At 46.3% G+C, this 21,754-nt stretch overlaps 1 protein-coding gene across 2 annotated transcripts in view; it reads left to right on the forward strand.

The window, feature by feature from the left end:
* DACH2 (dachshund family transcription factor 2) overlaps positions 1-21,754 on the forward strand; it is a 359,667-nt gene that overhangs the window by 267,680 nt on the left and 70,233 nt on the right. For both annotated transcript variants that reach the window (XM_073642174.1, XM_073642175.1), the window contains 2 exons: positions 3,888-4,060; positions 21,201-21,336. In XM_073642174.1, coding sequence (XP_073498275.1) covers positions 3,888-4,060; positions 21,201-21,336 — 309 coding nt within the window. The remainder of the gene's footprint in view (positions 1-3,887; positions 4,061-21,200; positions 21,337-21,754) is intronic.

The following is a 21,754-nucleotide window of genomic DNA, read 5'->3' on the forward strand; positions in this document are numbered from 1 at the left end:
CGGCAGCAAAAATCTCCCTCTTGTCCAGGACTACTTATCCAGGTCTGTCCTTGAGTGTCAGCTCCCCGGGCCGGCACCTCACCGGTGAAAACCCATGAACGTTTAGCCGAACCGTCCGTGCATGTATTAGGCTGACCACTACTGGAAGTGTATGGGCTCCTTTACACTCCAGTCACAGCCGGAGCTGCAGTCCCAGTTCTACTGTTCTGTGTTCTACTCCAGTCACATCCAGAGCTTCATTCAAATGTTTTCTGTTAGCTCTCAGGATCTTGTACTCCCTAATTCATGGCTGATTCAGCAGTGTAATGGCAAAGCAGCTCAGATGTGACTAAAAGTAAGAGTAATTCAGATGGCCGCTTTGGATGTTACTATAATATGGGACATAATGTAATAGTGGAATTGTGAATGCAGCTCTGGATGTGACTGGAATGTAACTGGAGTATTAATCCGAATTATGATTACAGCTCTGGATGTGACAGGAGCATAGGTCAAAAGTGTAAGAAAATGTAACAACTTTAGCATACGATACTGTGCAAAAGTGTTAGGACTATGTGGAATAAATGCTGCAGAGTCAGAAACTTTATACATAGAAGTGATATAGATTATTTCTATCAAATAATTAATATACAAAGTGACTGAAGAAAAGAAAATGTAAATCCCATCAGTATCTGGTGACCACCCGTCACCTCCATCATCAGTATCCAGTGACCTCCCGTCACCTCCATCATTATTATCTGGTGACCGCCCTTCACCTCCATCATCAGTATCTAGTGACCGCCCATCACCTCCATCATCATTATCTGGTGACCACCCGTCACCTCCATCATCAGTATCCAGTGACCTCCCGTCACCTCCATCATCAGTATCTAGTGACCGCCCATCACCTCCATCATCATTATCTGGTGACCGCCCATCACCTCCATCATCAGTATCCGGTGACCACCCGTCACCTCCATCATCAGTATCCAGTGACCTCCCGTCACCTCCATCATCAGTATCTAGTGACCGCCCATCACCTCCATCATCATTATCTGGTGACCGCCCATCACCTCCATCATCAGTATCCGGTGACCACCCGTCACCTCCATCATCAGTATCCAGTGACCTCCCGTCACCTCCATCATCAGTATCTAGTGACCGCCCATCACCTCCATCATCAGTATCCGGTGACCACCCGTCACCTCCATCATCAGTATCCAGTGACCTCCCGTCACCTCCATCATCAGTATCTGGTGACCGCCCTTCACCTCCATCATCAGTATCTAGTGACCGCCCATCACCTCCATCATCATTATCTGGTGACCGCCCATCACCTCCATCATCAGTATCTGGTGACCACCCGTCACCTCCATCATCAGTATCCAGTGACCTCCCGTCACCTCCATCATCAGTATCTGGTGACCGCCCTTCACCTCCATCATCAGTATCTAGTGACCGCCCATCACCTCCATCATCAGTATCTGGTGACCGCCACTCACCTCCATCATCAGTATCTGGTGACCGCCCATCACCTCCATCATCAGTATCTGGTGACCGCTCTAAGCCTCCATCATCAGTGTCTGGTGACTGCCCGTTGCCTCCATCATCAGTATCTGGTGACCGCCCATCGCCTCCATCATCAGTATCATGTGACCGCCCTTCACCTCCATCATCAGTATCTAGGGACCACCAGTCACCCCCATCATCAGTATCTGATGACTGCCCGTCACCTCCATCATCAGTATCTGGTGACTGCCCGTCACCTCCATCATCAGTATCTGGTGACCAGAAAGATGATGATCATCATCGTTTTCATGTAGGGTGAAACATGATCATAAGCTGAAACTCTGCTACAAAGGTGAGGTTGTGGAAGACAGTTTCATGTCACCATGACAAGACTGAGCCCATCAACAAGTCACAGGGTAGTTATACTGCATTGTCAAGGGGTCCTCACAGGCAAATATTTCACAGCCACTGGGGTTTCAGGATGTGCTGATCTAACACCATGACATGAGCTACTTTGTGGACAGTAGATGCAATGGTCATCGAACGAAACTCAGTGCTGCTGATGAGACGCCTCATGTTTCTTCCTTTCAAAGTCAAAAGATGTCCAGCAGTGTCATCAGCTCAGAACTTATAGTAACTAATGGGACCAGCTCCACTCCTCTGTCTGACCAGAAGTCGTCTTTATGGAAGAATGACAAATTCTTCTACATGGAAACATGAACGAGTGACTCCACTATGCACGAAAACATAAGGACCCGCATGGAGATAATATCAGGAGGTCTCTGGACAGAGGAGTAAAATGTGAAATATTCAGCTGTAACAGAAGCAGATTGTTGTGCCGCTCTCCGGCCCTTTGGAAACTATGAGGGTCTGCAGAGCAGTGACGCACGGTGGAGGGTCTGCAGAGCAGTGACGCACGGTGGAGGGTCTGCAGTTTGTGGCTGCATTTCAGCACGTGTAGCTGATGATTTGGTTAAAATCAATGGTGTCCTCAATGCTGAGAAATCCCATCAGATACTGACCCATCATGTGCTACCATCAGGAGGCGTCTGATTGGCTCCAAATGTATTCTGCAGTCGGGCAACGACCCCCAACATCCAGTCAATGTCATTAGTAATAAGGTCTCTTGGGGACGATGATCCGTCTCCACAGATCCCTGATCTCACATCATCCGTCTGTCTGGAATCACATGAAGAGACAGAAGGATCCGCACAAGCTTCATACACAGAAGATCTGGGGTCGGGTCTCCAAGATGTTTGGCACAACCTCCTGCCGAGATCCTCCATAACCAGTGTGCAAGTGACAAGAAGGAGTGATGGAGGCGACGAGTGGTCACCAGATACTGATGATGGAGGCGACGATTGGTCACCAGATACTGATGACGGAGGCGACGGGCGGTCACCAGATGCTGATGATGGAGGCGACGGGCGGTCACCAGATACTGATGATGGAGGCGACGGGCGGTCACCAGATACTGATGATGGAGGTGACGGGCGGTCACCAGATACTGATGATGGAGGTGACTGGTGGTCCCTAGATACTGATGATGAAGGCCACGGGCGGTCACCAGATACTGATGATGGAGGCGACGGGCAGTCACCAGATACTGATGATGGAGACACTGGGCTGTTACCAGATACTGATGATGGAGGCGAGGGGCGGTCACCAGATACTGATGATGGAGGCGAGGGGCGGTCACCAAATACTGATGATGGAGGCGACGGGCGGTCACCAGATACTGATGATGGAGGCAACGGGTGTTCACCAGATACTGATGATGGAGGCGAGAGGCAGTCACCAAAAACTGATGATGGAGGCGACGGGCGGTCACCAGATACTGATGATGGAGGTGAAGGGCGGTCACCAGATACTGATGATGGAGGCGACGGGCGGTCACCAGATACTGATGATGAAGGTGACGGGCGGTCACCAGATACTGATGATGGAGGTGACGAGCGGTCACCAAATACTGATGATGGAGGTGACGTGTGGTCACCAGATACTGATGATGGAGGCGACGGGCGGTCACCAGATACTGATGATGGAGGCGACGGGTGGTCACCAGATACTGATGATGGAGGTGACGTGTGGTCACCAGATACTGATGATGGAGGCGACGTGTGGTCACCAGATACTGATGATGGAGGTGACGAGCGGTCACCAGATACTGATGATGGAGGTGACGGTTCAGTCTGGCAGCAGCTACCATGCTCTCTGTTTCGGATGATGGGGATGATACTTTGTTTCTTTTGCCGGGGATGTAATACAATGTGACTGATGATGGGAGGAGGGCGGTGGTGATCGGTTTGGAGCCTTCTGCCTGAAATCTGCTGCTTCTCCGGGATTATTGTCGCCAGTAAATGTAACGTCTCTCCTTCTTCTTCCTCCTTTTTGTCTCTTAGGATTAGACCTGCCGTTCATGGTGATGCCCCACCCCCTCCTTCCAGTCAGCTTACCGCCTGCATCCGTTGCCATGGCAATGAATCAAATGAATCACCTTAATACTATCGCCAACATGGCCGCAGCTGCTCAGATGCACAGTCCTCTGTCCAGAGTGGGAGCTTCCGTTATCAAGGTAAGAACAATGGCGGCTCGGGGTGTCCGGGGCAGACGCCGGCTGCAGGGCCGGCTCCTCCTGGAGTCACACTGTTACATAGTATCACCGCCATTCCTGCTCTTGTCTCCACGCTGTGCGTCAGTGGCCTCCTCATGGAGAAGCCTCCTGCCGATCAGGGGAGGCCTCCGCTGTGGACCCCAAGCGGCCACTCCACAGATCCCCCCTGTGCGGCAAAGGGTTAATCTCAATTGTATCCTTTATGGCAATAAGAAAGGTGGATTTAACCCCTGAGCTGCTGAACAAAATGCCATGAAAACCCCCTCATAATGTTATTCAACCTGAGACCATCAATATGGCCGCTAATGCAGGCCCCACAATGGTCAGACCCCTGATTCTGGAGCCCCGTGTAACCCTGCAGAAGCCTGAGAAAGCGAAGAGCAAACGGGCCAGATAGGAGTAGTGGACATAATAGGGGGACGTTCTCCTAACGGGGCGCAGTCACCCTAAGTGTCCCCTGCATTGACCGTCCATAGACGTGTAAGGAGAAGCCGAGGTCCCCTCTAATAGTCGTCTGTCGCCCCGGCTTTCCCAGGAGCCGACACTTTATAACACCGGGGGATACAACAGTAACTGCTGCAATCAGGAACCTGAAGGCGAACCGCCAACAACCGGCGAGAAACCAGAGAGAAAAGCATGGACTTACAGTCTACAGTGTATATATACATGTCATCATCAGCGATGATCACTGCCCCCACAATACTGACCTGTAATGTCAGGGGTCTCAGGGATAAACCTCAGACAGAGGTATACTACACTAATATATGTACACAGTGACTGCACCAGCAGAATAGTGAGTGCTGCTCTGGAGTATAATACAGGATGTAACTCAGGATCAGTAATGTAATGTATGTACACAGGGACGGCACAAGCAGAATAGTGAGTGCAGCTCTGGGGTATAATAAAGGATGTAACTCAGGATCAGTAATGAAATGTATTTTCACAGTGACTGCACCAGCAGAATAGTGAGTGCTGCTCTGGAGTATAATACAGGATGTAACTCAGGATCAGTAATGTAATGTATGTACACAGGGACGGCACAAGCAGAATAGTGAGTGCAGCTCTGGGGTATAATAAAGGATGTAACTCAGGATCAGTAATGAAATGTATTTTCACAGTGACTGCACCAGCAGAATAGTGAGTGCAGCTCTAGATGTGATGCTTATGTAGATAGTTTGTATATACAGGTGCTTCTCACAAAATTAGAATATCATCAAAAAGTTAATTTATTTCAGTTCTTCAATACAAAAAGTGAACCTCCTATATTATATAGAGTCATTACACACAGAGGGATCTGTTATATAGAGTCTACACACAGAGGGATCTATTATATAGAGTCATTACACACAGAGGGATCTATTATATAGAGTCATTACACACAGAAGGATCTATTATATAGAGTCATTACACACAGAGGGATCTATTATATAGAGTCATTACAGACAGAGGGATCTATTATATAGAGTCATTACACACAGAGGGATCTATTATATAGAGTCATTACAGACAGAGGGATCTATTATATAGAGTCATTACACGCAGAGGGATCTATTATATAGAGTCATTACACACAGAGGGATCTATTTCACGTGTTTATTTCTGTTAATGTTGATGATTATGGCTTACAGCCAATGAAAACACAAAAGTCATTATCTCAGTAAATTAGAATACTTTATAACAACAGCTTGAAAAATGTTTTTAAAATCTGAAATGTCTGTTCAGTAAATGCCTCAATACTTGGTCGTGGCTCCTTGTGCATCAATTACTGCATCAATGCGGCAATGTGGCATGGAGGGATCAGCCTGTGGCATGGAGGGATCAGCCTGTGGCATGGAGGGATCAGCCTGTGGCTGCTGAGGGGTTATGGAAGCCCAGGTGGCTTTGATAGCCGCCTTCAGCTCGTCTGCAATGTGGGGTCTGGGGTCTCATCTTCCTCTTGACAATACCCCATAGATTCTCTATAATAGATTCTCTATAGGGTTAAGGTCAGGTGAGTTTGCTGACAATCAAGCTCAGTGATCCTGTTGTGTGTAAACCAGGTATTGGTACTTGTGGCCGTGTGGACAGGGGCCAAGTCCTGCTGGAGAATGACATTTCCATCTCCATAAAGCTTGTCGGCAGAGGGAAGCATGAAGTGCTGTAAAATGTCCTGGTAGACGGCTGCGCTGACTTTGGTCTTGATAAAACACAGTGGACCTCCACCAGCAGATGACATGGCCCCCAAACCATCACTGATGGTGGAGACTTCACACTAGACCTCCTGCAGCTTGGATTGTGGCCTCTTCACTCTTCCTCCAGACTCTGGGACCTTGATTTCCAAATGAAATGCAGAATTTACCTTCATCTGAAAACACCTTGGAGCATTGAGAACAGTCCAGGTCTTCTTCTTCTTGGCCCAGGTAAGACGCTTCTGGCGTTGTCTATTGGTCATGAGTGGCCTGAGACCAGGAATGTGACACTTGTAGCCCATGTCCTGGATACGTCTGTGTGCGGTGGCTCTTGAAGCAATGACTCCAGCAGCAGTCCACTCCTTGTCAATCTCCCCCACAAATGTTTGAATGGGCTTTTTTTAACAATCCTTTCCAGGCTGCGGTTATCCCGGTTGCTTCTGCACCTTTTTCTACCACACTTCTTCCTTCCACTCGACTTTCCATTAATCTGCTTGGATACAGCACTCTGTGAGCAGCCAGCTTCTTTACCAATGACCTTTTGTGGCGTACCCTCCTTGTGGAGTGTGACAATGACTGCCTTCTGGATATCTGTCAAGTCAGCAGTCTTCCCCATGATTGTGGAGCCTACTGAAACAGACTAAGGGACCTTTTTAAATGCTTAGGAAGCCTTTGCAGGTGTTTTTTGTTAATTATTCTAATTTACTGAGATAATGACTTTTGTGTTTTCATTGGCTGTAAGCCATAATCATCAACATTAACAGAAATAAACACGTGAAATAGATCACTCTGTGTGTAATGACTCTATATAATAGATTCCTCTGTGTGTAATGACTCTATATAATAGACCCCTCTGTGTGTAATGACTCTATATAATACATCCCTCTGTGTGTAATGACTCTATATAATAGATCCCTCTGCGTGTAATGACTCTATATAATAGATCCCTCTGTGTGTAATGACTCTATATAATAGATCCCTCTGTGTGTAATGACTCTATATAATAGATCCCTCTGTGTGTAATGACTCTATATAATAGATCCCTCTGTGTGTAATGACTCTATATAATAGATCACTCTGTGTGTAATGACTCTATATAATAGATCCCTCTGTGTGTAATGAGACTATAGAATAGATCCCTCTGTGTGTAATGACTCTATATAATAGATCACTCTGTGTGTAATGACTCTATATAATAGATCACTCTGTGTGTAATGACTCTATATAATAGATCCCTCTGTGTGTAATGAGACTATATAATAGATCCCTCTGTGTGTAATGACTCTATATAATAGATCCCTCTGTGTGTAATGAGACTATATAATAGATCCCTCTGTGTGTAATGACTCTATATAATAGATCACTCTGTGTGTAATGACTCTATATAATAGATCCCTCTGTGTGTAATGAGACTATATAATAGATCCCTCTGTGTGTAATGACTCTATATAATAGATCCCTCTGTGTGTAATGAGACTATATAATAGATCCCTCTGTGTGTAATGACTCTATATAATAGATCACTCTGTGTGTAATGACTCTATATAATAGATCCCTCTGTGTGTAATGACTCTATATAATAGATCCCTCTGTGTGTAATGACTCTATATAATAGATCGCTCTGTGTGTAATGACTCTATATAATAGATCCCTCTGTGTGTAATGACTCTATATAATAGATCGCTCTGTGTGTAATGACTCTATATAATAGATCCCTCTGTGTGTAATGACTCTATATAATAGATCCCTCTGTGTGTAATGACTCTATATAATAGATCCCTCTGTGTGTAATGACTCTATATAATAGATCCCTCTGTGTGTAATGACTCTATATAATAGATCCCTCTGTCTGTAATGACTCTATATAATAGATCCCTCTGTCTGTAATGACTCTATATAATAGATCCCTCTGTATGTAATGACTCTATATAATAGATCCCTCTGCGTGTAATGACTCTATATAATAGATCCCTCTGTGTGTAATGACTCTATATAATAGATCCCTCTGTCTGTAATGACTCTATATAATAGATCGCTCTGTGTGTAATGACTCTATATAATAGATCCCTCTGTGTGTAATGACTCTATATAATAGATCGCTCTGTGTGTAATGACTCTATATAATAGATCCCTCTGTGTGTAATGACTCTATATAATAGATCGCTCTGTGTGTAATGACTCTATATAATAGATCCCTCTGTGTGTAATGACTCTATATAATAGATCTCTCTGTGTGTAATGACTCTATATAATAGATCCCTCTGTGTGTAATGACTCTATATAATATAGGAGCTTCACTTTTTGTATTGAAGAACTGAAATAAAGTAACTTTTTGATGATATTCTAATTTAGTGAGATGCACCTGATGGACGCGGTCTCCTTCACAGCAGTATTCACCTGCCGTCTCTGCTGTTTGTCTCTTTTGCACAGATCTTCTCTCTCTTCAGCTTTTCTTTGTAATCCATTATATAAGGCTGTATATTTAAGACAGTGAAACCCTTTTGTGCGTCTCTCATAACTGATTATCTTTGCTTCTTGTTCGGGCCGAGCATCTGGAAATTAATGTTTTGATAGAAAATAGTGACAAGGATACCGGAAGCCTGAGAGCCGGCGGTGTTCACACTGTGCAAACATTAGTTGTCAAGAGGCCGCCAATCATACTTGTACTTACTGGATGTGACGGCCTGCATGGCGTTAACTCCCTCTCTGCTGGTTGGTTTCCCCTTTCCCCTTCTATATATTTTTTCTATTCCTCCACATAACTTGGAAAACTTGACAGTCAGGAGCTGTACAGCGACCAATATGGCTGCCAGTACAGGTCCTACAGAGGCGGTCACCCAGCTTTCCTAGGGCACTGAATGCCTCTATCTATCCATAGGACTGCAGTGTTCAGAAGAGATCCCTGCTCCTGTATCGGAGGAGGGCAGCTGCGGACAGATGTTTGATGAATGTAGCCGGAGAATCTTCAGTGAACTTTCCTGCTAATTCTGCGAGGAAACCTAATGATTGACATTGTGAAGATCCGTGACCGTGCAAACCCGAAATCAGCAGCAGAAATCTGAGGGTTGGCTTTTGGTTTCTGCCTCTGAAAATGAACACCGGATTTTCAATCCATCCTGTGAACACTGTCTAAATGTCTGTTCACACCATGTGCTTCCAGGCTAAGTGTCTGTTCACACCATGTGCTTCCGGACTAAGGGTCTGTTAACACCATGTGCTTCCGGACTAAGGGTCTGTTAACACCATGTGCTTCCGGACTAAGGGTCTGTTCACACCATGTGCTTCCGGGCTAAGGGTCTGTTCACACCATGTGCTTCCGGAATAAGGGTCTGTTCACACCATGTGCTTCCGGACTAATGGTCTGCTCACACCATGTGCTTCCGGCCTAAGGGTCTGTTCACACCATGTGCTTCCTGACTAAGGGTCTGTTCGCACCGTGTGCTTCCGGACTAAGGATCTGTTCACACCGTGTGCTTCCGGACTAAGGGTCTGTTCACAACTTGTGCTTCCTGGCTTAGGGGTCTGTTCACACCATGTGCTTCATGGCGTAAGGGTCTGTTCACACCTTGTGCTTCATGGCGTAAGGGTCTGTTCACACCTTGTGCTTCATGGCCTGAGGGTCTGTTCACACCGTGTGCTTCCCGGCCTGAGGGTCTGTTCACACCGTGTGCTTCCCGGCCTAAGGGTCTGTTCACACCTTGTGCATCCCGGCCTAAGGGTCTGTTCACACCTTGTGCTTCCTGGCCTAAGGGTCTGTTCACACCGTGTGCTTCCCAGCCTAAGGGTCTGTTCACACCTTGTGCATCCCGGCCTAAGGGTCCGTTCACACCTTGTGCATCCCGGCCTAAGGGTCCGTTCACACCTTGTGCATCCCGGCCTAAGGGTCCGTTCACACGGTGTGCTTCCCGGCCTAAGGGTCCGTTCACACCGTGTGCTTCCCGGCCTAAGGGTCTGCTCACACCGTGTGCTTCCCGGCCTGAGGGTCTGTTCACACCTTGTGCATCCCGGCCTAAGGGTCTGTTCACACCTTGTGCATCCCGGCCTAAGGGTCTGTTCACACCGTGTGCTTCCTGGCCTAAGGGTCTGTTCACACCGTGTGCTTCCTGGCCTAAGGGTCTGTTCACACCGTGTGCTTCCTGGCCTAAGGGTCTGTTCACACCGTGTGCTTCCTGGCCTAAGGGTCTGTTCACACCGTGTGCTTCCTGGCCTAAGGGTCCGTTCACACCTTGTGCATCCCGGCCTAAGGATCCGTTCACACCTTGTGCTTCCCGGCCTAAGGGTCCGTTCACACCTTGTGCTTCCTGGCCTAAGGGTCCGTTCACACCTTGTGCTTCATGGCCTAAGGGTCTGCTCACACCGTGTGCTTCCCGGCCTGAGGGTCTGTTCACACCGTGTGCTTCCCGGCCTGAGGGTCTGTTCACACCGTGTGCTTCCCGGCCTGAGGGTCTGTTCACACCGTGGGCTTCCCGGCCTGAGGGTCTGTTCACACCGTGGGCTTCCCGGCCTGAGGGTCTGTTCACACCTTGTACTTCTCTGCCCGAGGGTCTGTTCACACCGTGTGCTTCTCTGCCCGAGGGTCTGTTCACACCTTGTGCTTCCCGGCCTAAGGGTCTGTTCACACCTTGTGCTTCCCGGCCTAAGGGTCTGTTCACACCTTGTGCTTCCCGGCCTAAGGGTCTGTTCACACCTTGTGCTTCCCGGCCTAAGGGTCTGTTCACACCTTGTGCTTCCCGGCCTAAGGGTCTGTTCACACCGTGTGCTTCCCGGCCTAAGGGTCTGTTCACACCGTGTGCTTTCTGGCCTAAGGGGCTGTTCACACCTTGTGCTTCCCAGCCTAAGGATCTGTTCACACCTCATCCATAGGGACAGAACGGCAATACCCCTATATAGTGCAGTAAATCTTGGGGTCTCGCCTGGAGGAGACTGGTGTGAACTTGTCTTTATGAAGCCTTGCGGTTAATTAGTGCGTTATTGCCGCTGGGATGGCGCATTGTCTCTGTGCTATTGATACTGACAGCGCAGAGGAAAAGCAGGAATTAAAGCTGCCACACGGAGACGGATAAATGAAGGAAGATCCGACTGTTCTGTAAACATTAAGAATCTGTTTCCACATTGAAATGTCACCGACTCCTCCAGGAGCTGCGCTCACATTAACACTGCACTGGAAAATTACAGCGCAGCCATCACTAGGAGGCATCCAGAAAAGTGTCAGCGATCACAGATCCTCGGAAGGTTTGCGGGTTGGATTGGCCCTTTAATGTGTGTGGGGTATTAAGGTGACCGTGTGCCCCATAATGGGGAATGCTCACATGGAGTATCAGACCTTAAAAATCCTCTTGTAGAAAGCAAAATAGTTTTTAGTCAGTCACCAATTCTGCAAGTTCTCCCACTTAAACAGATGAGAGAGGCCTGTAATTGACATCATAGGTCGACCTCAACTATGAGAGACAAAATGAGAAAACAAATCCTGAAAATCACATTGTCTGATTTGGAAAGAAATTTTTTTTCAAATTTTGGTGGAAAATAAGTATTTGGTCAATTACAAAAGTTCATCTCCAATCCTTTGTTATTTATCCTTTGTTGGCAATGACAGAGGTGAAACGTTTTCTGTAAGTCTTCACAAGGTTGGCACACACTGTTGCTGGTATGTTGGCCCATTCCTCCATGCAGATCTCCTCTAGAGCAATGATGTTTTGGGGCTGTCGCGGGGCAACACGGACTTTCAACTCCCTCCAAAGGTTTTCTATAGGGTTTAGATCTGCAAACTGGCTAGGCCACTCCAGGACCTTGAAATGCTTCTTACGAAGCCACTCCTTCGTTGCCCTGGCGGTGTGCTTGGGATCGTTATCATGCTGAAAGACCCAGCCATGTTTCATCTTCAATGCCCTTGCTGATGGAAGAAGGTTTGCACTCAAAATCTTATGATACATGGCCCCATTCATTCTTTCATGTACATGGACCAGTCGTGCTGATCCCTTGGCAGAGAACCAGCCCCAAAGCATGATGTTGCCACCCCCATGCTTCACAGTAGGTATGGTGTTCTTTAGATGCAACTCCGCATTCTTTCTCCTCCAAACACGCCGAATTGTGTTTCTACCAAACCGTTCTACTTTGGTTTCATCTGACCATATGACATTCTCCCAATACTCTTCTGGATCATCCAAATGCTCTCTAGCAACCTTCAGACGGGCCCGGACATGTAATGGCTTGTTCTTCTCAATATCTGACATGAAATCAGAATAAACCTTTCCCGTTTTAGGACAATTAGGATTATACCATAATGTTTAATATTTGCCAAATGCCCGAATAATGAGGGAGAGAGCATGTTTTAAGGCATTTTTATTACTTACTGCAAAGTCAGAAGTTTCCATACATTTCATTAGTATTTGGTACCATTGCCCTTAAACTGAATGACTTGGGTGAAACGTTTGGGATCTCCTTCCACAAGATTCTCACAATAGTTGGTGGAATTTGGGAAAAATATTTAGATTTGAGAGTCCTCAGTGGTTGATACCTTTTAATGGCTGACTGAAAAGATGGTAACAAATTGCAAGCTTTCGAGACTACTCGGGTCTCTTCATCAGGCATAGTATAACTATAGTATATACTATGCCTGATGAAGAGACCGGAGTAGTCTCGAAAGCTTGCAATTTGTTACCATCTTTTCATCTAAATTTTTTTCTAACTACCGGCTAACACGGTACAAGAATATATATTTTCCCTATATCAAAATGGGAATTTGGGCCGATTCCTCCTGACAAAACTGGTGTAACTGATCCAGGTTTGTAGGTTGCCTTGCTCGCAGCCTTTTCAGCTTTGCCCATAAATTTTCTATAGGATTGAGATCAGGGCTTTGTGATGGCCGCTCCAAAACATTGACTTTGTTATCCTTAAGCCACTTTGTTACCATTTTGGCAGTATGCTTCGAGTCATTGTCCATTTGGAAGACCCATTTCCGCCCAAGCTTTACCTTCCTCGCTGATGTCTTGAGATGTTGCTTCAGTATTGCCACATAATCTTCTTTTCTCATGACGCCATCTTTTTTGTGAAGTGCACCAGTCCCTCCTGCAGCAAAACAACCTCCCAACATGATGCTGCCACTCCCATGTTTCACAGTCGGGATGGTGTTCTTAGGCTTCCAGGCTTCTCCCTTTTTCCTCCAAACGTAACGATGGTCGTTATTCCCAAAAAGTTCAATTTTGTTTTCTTCAGACCACAGGACATGTCTCCAAAAATTTAAGGTCTGTGTTCCTGTGTTCATTTGCAAACATTAATCTGTCTTTTTTATGTTTCTCTTGGAGTCATGGCTTCTTCCTGGCAGAGTGGCCTTTCAGCCCATGTTGATACAGTCCTCGTTTCACTGTGGATATTGACACAATCTTACCAGCTTCCGCCATCCTCTTCACAAGGTCTTTTGCTTTTGTCCATGGGTTGATATGCACATGTCGGACCAAAGCAGGTTCATATCTGGGACACAGAACCCGTCTCCTTCCTGAGCGGTATGATGGCTGGACATTCCCATCTTGTTTGTACTTGCGTATAATTGTTTGTACAGATGAACGAGGCACCTTCAGGTATCTTGAAATTGTACCCAAGGATGAGCCAGACTTGTGCAAGTCCACAATTCTCTTCCTGATATCTTGGCTGATTGCTTTAGACTTTCCCATGATGCTACATAAAGAAGCAGTGTGTTTCAGGTGTGCATTAGAGTACATCCACAGGTGTGTCTCTAATTAACTCAGATGCTGCCAAAAAAACAGAAGCTTCCAAACAGATGACATCATCATATGGGCAGCCCAAAATTATTTAAAGGCATAGCAATCATAGGGTATGTAAACTTTTGACTTTGCAGTAAGTAATGAAAATGCCTTAAAACATTCTCTCTCTCTCATTATTCTGGCATTTGAAAAATATTAAACATTATGGTATAATCCTAACTGACCTAAAACGGGAAAGGTTTATTCTGATTTCATGTCAGATATTGAGATAAACATGCAGATGTGTCTTTTTATATAGTGGATGGAAACTTCTGGTTTCAACTGTATATAATTCTGTGTTATCTGTATCTTTCGTTCCAGTCACATCCAGAGCTGCATTCACAATTCTGCTATCACAATATGCCGTATCCTCTAGTCACGCAAAAAATTGTGAAATTAGCTGTAGATAATAATTATTATTGATTTATATTACGCCATTGATTCCATGGTGCTGTACATGAGTAGGGGTTACATGCAAAATACAGATATCACTTACAATAAAAAAAAAAAACTAACAAGAGTAGACTGGTACAGAGGGAAGAAGACCCTGCCCCTGCGGGCTTACAGTCTACAGGATGGTGGTGGTGGTGAAGCGGCAGCTCCTGTGGTGGTGGTGAGGCGGCGGCTCCTGTGGTGGTGGTGGTGGTGGTGGTGAGGCAGCAGCTCCTGTGGTGGTGGTGGTGGTGGTGAGGCGGCAGTTTCGATGGTGGTGAGGAGGCAGCAAGGTCATTGCAGGTTGTAGCTTTCTTGAAGAGATGGGTTTTCAGGTTCCGTCTGAAGGATCTGATTGTGGTGGATAGTCTGACGTGTTGGGGTACACAAATCCAGAGGATGAAAGATATTTGGGAGAGGCGATTAGTTGAGGAACAAATAAGTGTGGAGGAGTGAAGGAGGTCTTGGGAGGACCGGAGAGTAGGTAAGGGACTATATCGGAGACTAGTTCAATGATGTACGGAGGAGAAAGCTTATGGATGGCTTTGTAGGTCAGTGTTAGAAGTTTGAACTGCATACGCTGGGGAAATGGGAGCCAGTGAAGAGATTTGCAGATGAGCGAAGCGAGGCGAGAGATGAACTTGTCGCGCAGCAGAGTTGAGGATGGACTGGAGGGGTGCGAGAGTGTTAGCAGGTAGGCCACAGAGGAGGATGTTGCAGTAGTCTAGGCAGGAGATGATGAGGGCATGCACAAGCAGTTTAGTAGATTGAGGGTTGAGGAAAGAACGGATTCTGGAAATATTTTTGAGCTGGAGGCGACAGGAGGTGGCGAGAGCTTGGATGTCCGGTTTGAAGGACAGGGCAGAGTCAAGGGTTACTCCGAGGCAGCGGAATGTCGGTACAGCGGAAAGAGAGATGTTGTTTATTGTGATAGATAGATAGATAGATAGATAGATAGATAGATAGATCAGGTGGGGAAGATACTTTAGATGGAGGAAAGATGATGAGTTCAGACTTGCACATTCAGCTTGAGGAAGCGAGAGGTGAAGAAGGAGGACATGGCTGATAGACACTCTGGGACTCTGGACAGCAGTGAGGTGACATCTGGGCCAGAAAGGTAGATCTGGGTGTCGTCCGCTTATAGGTGATACTGGAAGCCATGGGGCTTTGCCTAGTCCCAGGCCAAGGTATACATTAAGAGTAGGGTTCCTAAGACAGAGCCTTGAAGGACTCGCAACAAAGAGGAGGCGGGGTGAAGAGGTAGTGTTGGAGTGGGAGACCCTAAATGTTCGGCTGTAAAGGTATGAGGAGATCCAGGATAGGACAAGGTCTTTGACGCCAAAGGAAGAGAGGATCTGTAGTAGGAGGCAGTGGTCAACTGTATCGAAAGCAGAGGACAAGTCAAGAAGGAGGAGTACAGAGAATTGTCTGCTAGCTTTGGCTGTGTAAGTAGGTCATTAGTATTTTTGGTCAGGGCAGTTTCAGTGGAATGGTGGGGGCGGAAGCCGGATTCTCGGTTGCCGAAGAGAGAGTTAGATGGGTGGAAAGTTCAGGGTGGACATGCTGCTCAAGGAGTTTGGAGGCAAATGGGAGCAGCGATATGGGGCGATACTGGACATAGCGGTCGTGTTTTGAGGATGGGCGTGATTGTGGCATGTCTGTGCACATTAATGAAAATATTGATAAAATAGAATTGTGAATGCTGCTCTGGGTGTGACTCGAAGATACTTGTACTAGGAGAATTGTGAACGCTGCTCTATTTTATTATTATCTTCTATTACAATTACACTCAGAAACTGCGTTCAGAATTCTGTTATCTGTATCTTTTTGTATTCCAGTCTCATCTAGAGCTGCATTCATAATTCTGCTATTACGATATGGAGTATCCTCCAGTCACATCCAGAGCCGCATTCATAATTCTGCTATTACGATATGGAGTGTCCTTCAGTCACATCCAGAGCTGCATTCATAATTCTGCTATTACGATATGGAGTATCCTCCAGTCACATCCAGAGCCGCATTAATAATTCTGCTATTACGATATGGAGTGTCCTTCAGTCACATCCAGAGCTGCATTCATAATTCTGCTATTACGATATGGAGTATTCTCCAGTCACATCCAGAGCTGCATTCACAATCTTCTGGCTGCTAGCTATCTTTAGCTCTTTTGCTGGAATACTGACCCCTGCAGGATTCGTGCACCATTTTTTTATGAAGGTGTTTGTGACCGATAAACCTGAACGTAATATCTTGTGGACTAGCTCGTGCGTACTTTCACGCGAGTTTTGTGTCTGGGTCTTTTCAAAGTTTTTAATTGATTCAAATTAAATCCCATGTAAAAAACTCAATGTGAGCATAGTCTAACAATGAAGGTGAGGAGAGGAGGAGGTATCGTTTCTTTCTATACATCGTAAGCACCGCATCATAACTGTGCATATAGGGGCTGCGGTCGATCACTAGGAGCCCTCTGGACATAGAATCCCAAAGTTATTAATTACAAGTTATTTATTATTGTGGGAAAATATTCCACGCATCATTTTATCCACAAATCCCGCACTACAATGTCAGGGTTCCTTTGAAGTGTCATTATCTCTCATTTCAGGTGACTTTATGTACAACTAATTTGGCCATTAGGTGACTTGTATCCTGCAGTTTCACCAGTTGTTCCCTCTGTAGCGCAAGATCAGAAGCAGCAGCAGCATGTGGACGTCAATATATAGCAGTACTGAGCGGTGTGGCTGTAAATCCAGCTCTGTAGCAAAATAATACACTTACTAGAAACCAGCAGCAGCATGGAGGGCAGTATACAGCAGGACTGAGCAGTGTAGCTGTAAATTCATCTTTTTGATAAGATAATACACTTGCTAGAAACCAGCAGCAGCGTAGAGTACAATATGCAGCACAACTGAGCAGTGTTACTGTGCATCTAGCAACAGGGTGAGATTAAACTTTAAGAAGCAGCAGGACTTAGCAGTGCAGCTGTGAACCTTACAATAGGGTTCGATAAACTCGTACTACTGCCGAAAACTTAACCAACACTTTGTGTCTGCGCCTGTTTTTCCTCCTTCTCCCCTGACCTGCTACTATAATCCACTCAATGAGCGCAAGACGGATTTTATCAGGTTTTCAGAGTGAAGGATGAGTTCAGGAGGACGGCGTAAGGAGAAGTGGCTCTTAAGTGTAGAAACAAGCGGATTTCTTTGATAAGATACATTACAAAGTTTCTTGTACTATTAGTTTATGCAATGTTTGGTGAAGTGACAGCGAGCATTTAGGTATTTCTCTGTGGATTGGAGGGAATCCTCGCTCCCTACTTTGTGCCCACTTCTCCCCTTCGTCCTCTTTATCTCCTCCGTGCCGCTCTCCCACTGTCCTATGCCCAAGCGTTTAGTATCCGCCATTAAACCTCATAAAAATATTTTTCTTATGAAATCATAACTCTGTTACATTGTTCCAATATCAGTCCTAAAAAGCTCATTGGCCGCGGCGTCCGCGGAGATTCTGGCGTCGGCGGCAGCAAGTATAAAGTATATGGAGTGAGACGGAACAGTAAAAAATCCAAAATGGCAAATAAAAGCGGCAGGAAAATGCCGGCTATCTTCAGATTTTGTGCTTTTTTTTTTTTTTCTCTTCCAGGCTGTAACGCCGCTCATTGACTAGATGGGTGATGGTTAACCCCTTGTTCGGTAAATGGCGGCAAAATTAGCACTTTATTTCTCGATTGTAATAAAATAGATGAACTCGCAGCGAAACGGTAACTGGCGGAGACGGCAGAGCGGCCGCCTAATGGAGCGCGGCAGATTGCGGCTAAGTAGATGAATAGATGTCGCTGATTACCGGCCGGAAACACGCCGCTGCTCGCCGGAGACCAGGAATTTACCCGGAAACTTACTAGCTATGTCGGCAAAAGCAAAGCGCCATGTGAACAGGTTCAAGTGAGAGAATTGCCCAAAGCCTGAGGTGCGGCAGAAATATCCAAGATGTTCTGAGGTGGCTAGTATCCAGAGACGGACAGGACCCGGAGCTGCACTGCGGGAAAAGTGCAAATCCGAAAATATGCGTGACTTGGCTCCTGAATATGACCATAGCCTCAGCACACTACAACCCTCAGCATGCCCCGAGCTTGGCTGTATGCAGATGGAGGACGTTTCCGATCTTCTATGTGAATATTCCAGTTAAACTCGGAATAACTTCTCCACGTTTTTATTTCTCCGGATTTTGCGGACCCTCCTGTTCTTGTCGTCTCGGTGTTAACTCTTTCGGTGCTGAGGTGACGGCAGATTAGGAGCCATACTGGAGCTCGAGGTCGGGGCTGCGGGCGCCGCACTGTGTCATTCCCCGTTGACTGGATTTCTCGGTTACTTTTCTGCCATTCGGTCTCTGCAGCATTTGGAGAGAAACATTTGGGGGGGTCCCCCCTTAGCCCACCGTCATTACCGGAACATGACCCGGAAATCGAGGGTGTTAAATGGAGACGAGGGGCGACGGCGCCGCTGTTCTCTAAGAAAAGAAACTCCACAATAAATTATCTTCCCTGTATCGTCTGTCACATGGGGAAATGTGCCGGGGGGCTGCGGTTGGATACATGTGTACCTGGGGGGTTTCGGTTGGATACATGTGTACCTGGGAGGCTGCGGTTGGATACATCTGTAGCCGGGGGGCTGCGGTTGGATACATCTGTAGCCGGGGGGCTGCGGTTGGATACATCTGTAGCCGGGGGGCTGCGGTTGGATACATCTGTAGCCGGGGGGCTGCGGTTGGATACATCTGTAGCCGGGGGGGATACGGTTGGATACATCTGTAGCCGGGGGGCTGCGGTTGGATACATCTGTAGCCGGGGGGCTGCAGTTGGATACATCTGTACCTGGAGGGCTGCGGTTGGATACATATGTACCTGAGGGGCTGCAGTTGGATACATCTGTACCTGGAGGGCTGCGGTTGGATGCGTGTGTACCTGAGGGGCTGCAGTTGGATACGTGTGTACCTGAGGGGCTGCGGTTGGATACATCTGTACCTGGAGGGCTGGACACGTGCAGTGTCGCTAGTCATACATGAGATATAGATATATATACAGTACAGACCAAAAGTTTGGACACACCTTATTTAAAGATTTTTCTGTATTTTCATGACTATGAACATTGTACATTCACACTGAAGGCATCAAAACTATGAATTAACACATGTGGAATTATATACTTAACAAAAAAGTGTGAAACAACTGAAAATATGTCTTATATTCTAGGTTCTTCACAGTAGCCACCTTTTGCTTTGATGACTGCTTTGCACACTCTTGGCATTCTCTTGATGAGCTTCAAGAGGTAGTCACCGGAAATGGTCTTCCAACAATCTTGAAGGAGTTCCCAGAGATGCTTAGCACTTGTTGGCCCTTTTGCCTTCACTCTGCGGTCCAGCTCACCCCAAACCATCTCGATTGGGTTCAGGTCTGGTGACTGTGGAGGCCAGGTCATCTGGCGTAGCCCCCCATCACTCTCCTTCTTGGTCAAATAGCCCTTACACAGCCTGTAGGTGTGTTTGGGGTCATTGTCCTGTTGAAAAATAAATGATGGTCCAACTAAACGCAAACCAGATGGAATAGCATGCCACTGCAAGATGCTGTGGTAGCCATGCTGGTTCAGTATGCCTTGAATTTTGAATAAATCCCCAACAGTGTCACGAGCAAAGCCCCCCCACACCATCACACCTCCTCCTCCTCCATGCTTCACGGTGGGAACCAGGCATGTAGAGTCCATCCATTCATCTTTTCTGCGTCGCACAAAGACACGGTGGTTGGAACCAAAGATCTCAAATTTGGACTCATCAGACCAAAGCACAGATTTCCACTGGTCTAATGTCCATTCCTTGTGTTCTTTAGCCCAAACAAGTCTCTTCTGCTTGTTACCTGTCCTTAGCAGTGGTTTCCTAGCAGCTATTTTACCATGAAGGCCTGCTGCACAAAGTCTCCTCTTAACAGTTGTTGTAGAGATGTGTCTGCTGCTAGAACTCTGTGTGGCATTGACCTGGTCTCTAATCTGAGCTGCTGTTAACCTGCGATTTCTGAGGCTGGTGACTCGGATAAACTTATCCTCAGAAGCAGAGGTGACTCTTGGTCTTCCTTTCCTGGGGCGATCCTCATGTGAGCCAGTTTCTTTGTAGCGCTTGATGGTTTTTGCAACTTCACTTGGGGACACTTTCAAAGTTTTCCCAGTTTTTCGCACTGACTGACCTTCATTTCTTAAAGTAATGATGGCCACTCGTTTTTCTTTACTTAGCTGCGTTTTTCTTGCCATAATACAAATTCTAACAGTCTATTCAGTAGGACTATCAGCTGTGTATCCACCAGACTTCTGCACAACACAACTGATGGTCCCAACCCCATTTATAAGGCCAGAAATCCCACTTATTAAACCTGACAGGACACACCTGTGAAGTGAAAACCATTTCCGGTGACTACCTCTTGAAGCTCATCAAGAGAATGACAAGAGTGTGCAAAGCAGTCATCAAAGCAAAAGGTGGCTACTTTGAAGAACCTAGAATATAAGACATATTTTCAGTTGTTTCACACTTTTTTGTTAAGTATATAATTCCACATGTGTTAATTCATAGTTTTGATGCCTTCAGTGTGAATGTACAATTTTCAAAGTCATGAAAATACAGAAAAATATTTAAATGAGAAGGTGTGTCCAAACTTTTGGTCTGTACTGTATACATATACATATATACAGTTGTTTGTGCTTCTTCCTGCAGGAGAGGATCCAGGACAGCCCCTCCCCCGCCCCGTCCATAGAGGACAGCCAGCGGCCTGGCAGCCATGCCTCCTCACACCAGAGCAGTAGTGTTTCCAGCTCGCCCTCCCAGCTGGACGCCATAGCTGACCGTGTCAGTGAGTAATACCGCACTGATGTCTCCTCCGTACCCCAATGTCTCTTCCTGCTCGCCCCCTTCCATCACCCCCTCATCACGCTCTTTGCTCCTTTGCCATTCTCATTTTAAAGGGACAGTGTCGTCAGAAATCGTATAAAGCAGGTTTTTGTGTTACGTGAAGTTTTATAACTTTTTTGCAACTTTTTTTATTCATATCATGATCTTTATTTAAAAAGTTTGTAATCTTGCAGTTTTCACACTGGTCCCTGGGGTTATCTTAGACTTATACCTCCTGTCCTTTGCGGAAGAGTTTTCAGCAGACTCATTATTATCACAGGCAGATTACACTGATGGGTAACTTCTCTACATACAGTAGATAACACAGGATCCACCATTCACAATAAGTGATATCACAGCTCACCTCCTCCTCCTCCTGT

Source organism: Phyllobates terribilis, unplaced genomic scaffold (assembly GCF_046119375.1).
Source record: "Phyllobates terribilis strain yellow unplaced genomic scaffold, ASM4611937v1 Scaffold_7__3_contigs__length_470593459, whole genome shotgun sequence".
NCBI lineage: Eukaryota > Metazoa > Chordata > Amphibia > Anura > Dendrobatidae > Phyllobates > Phyllobates terribilis.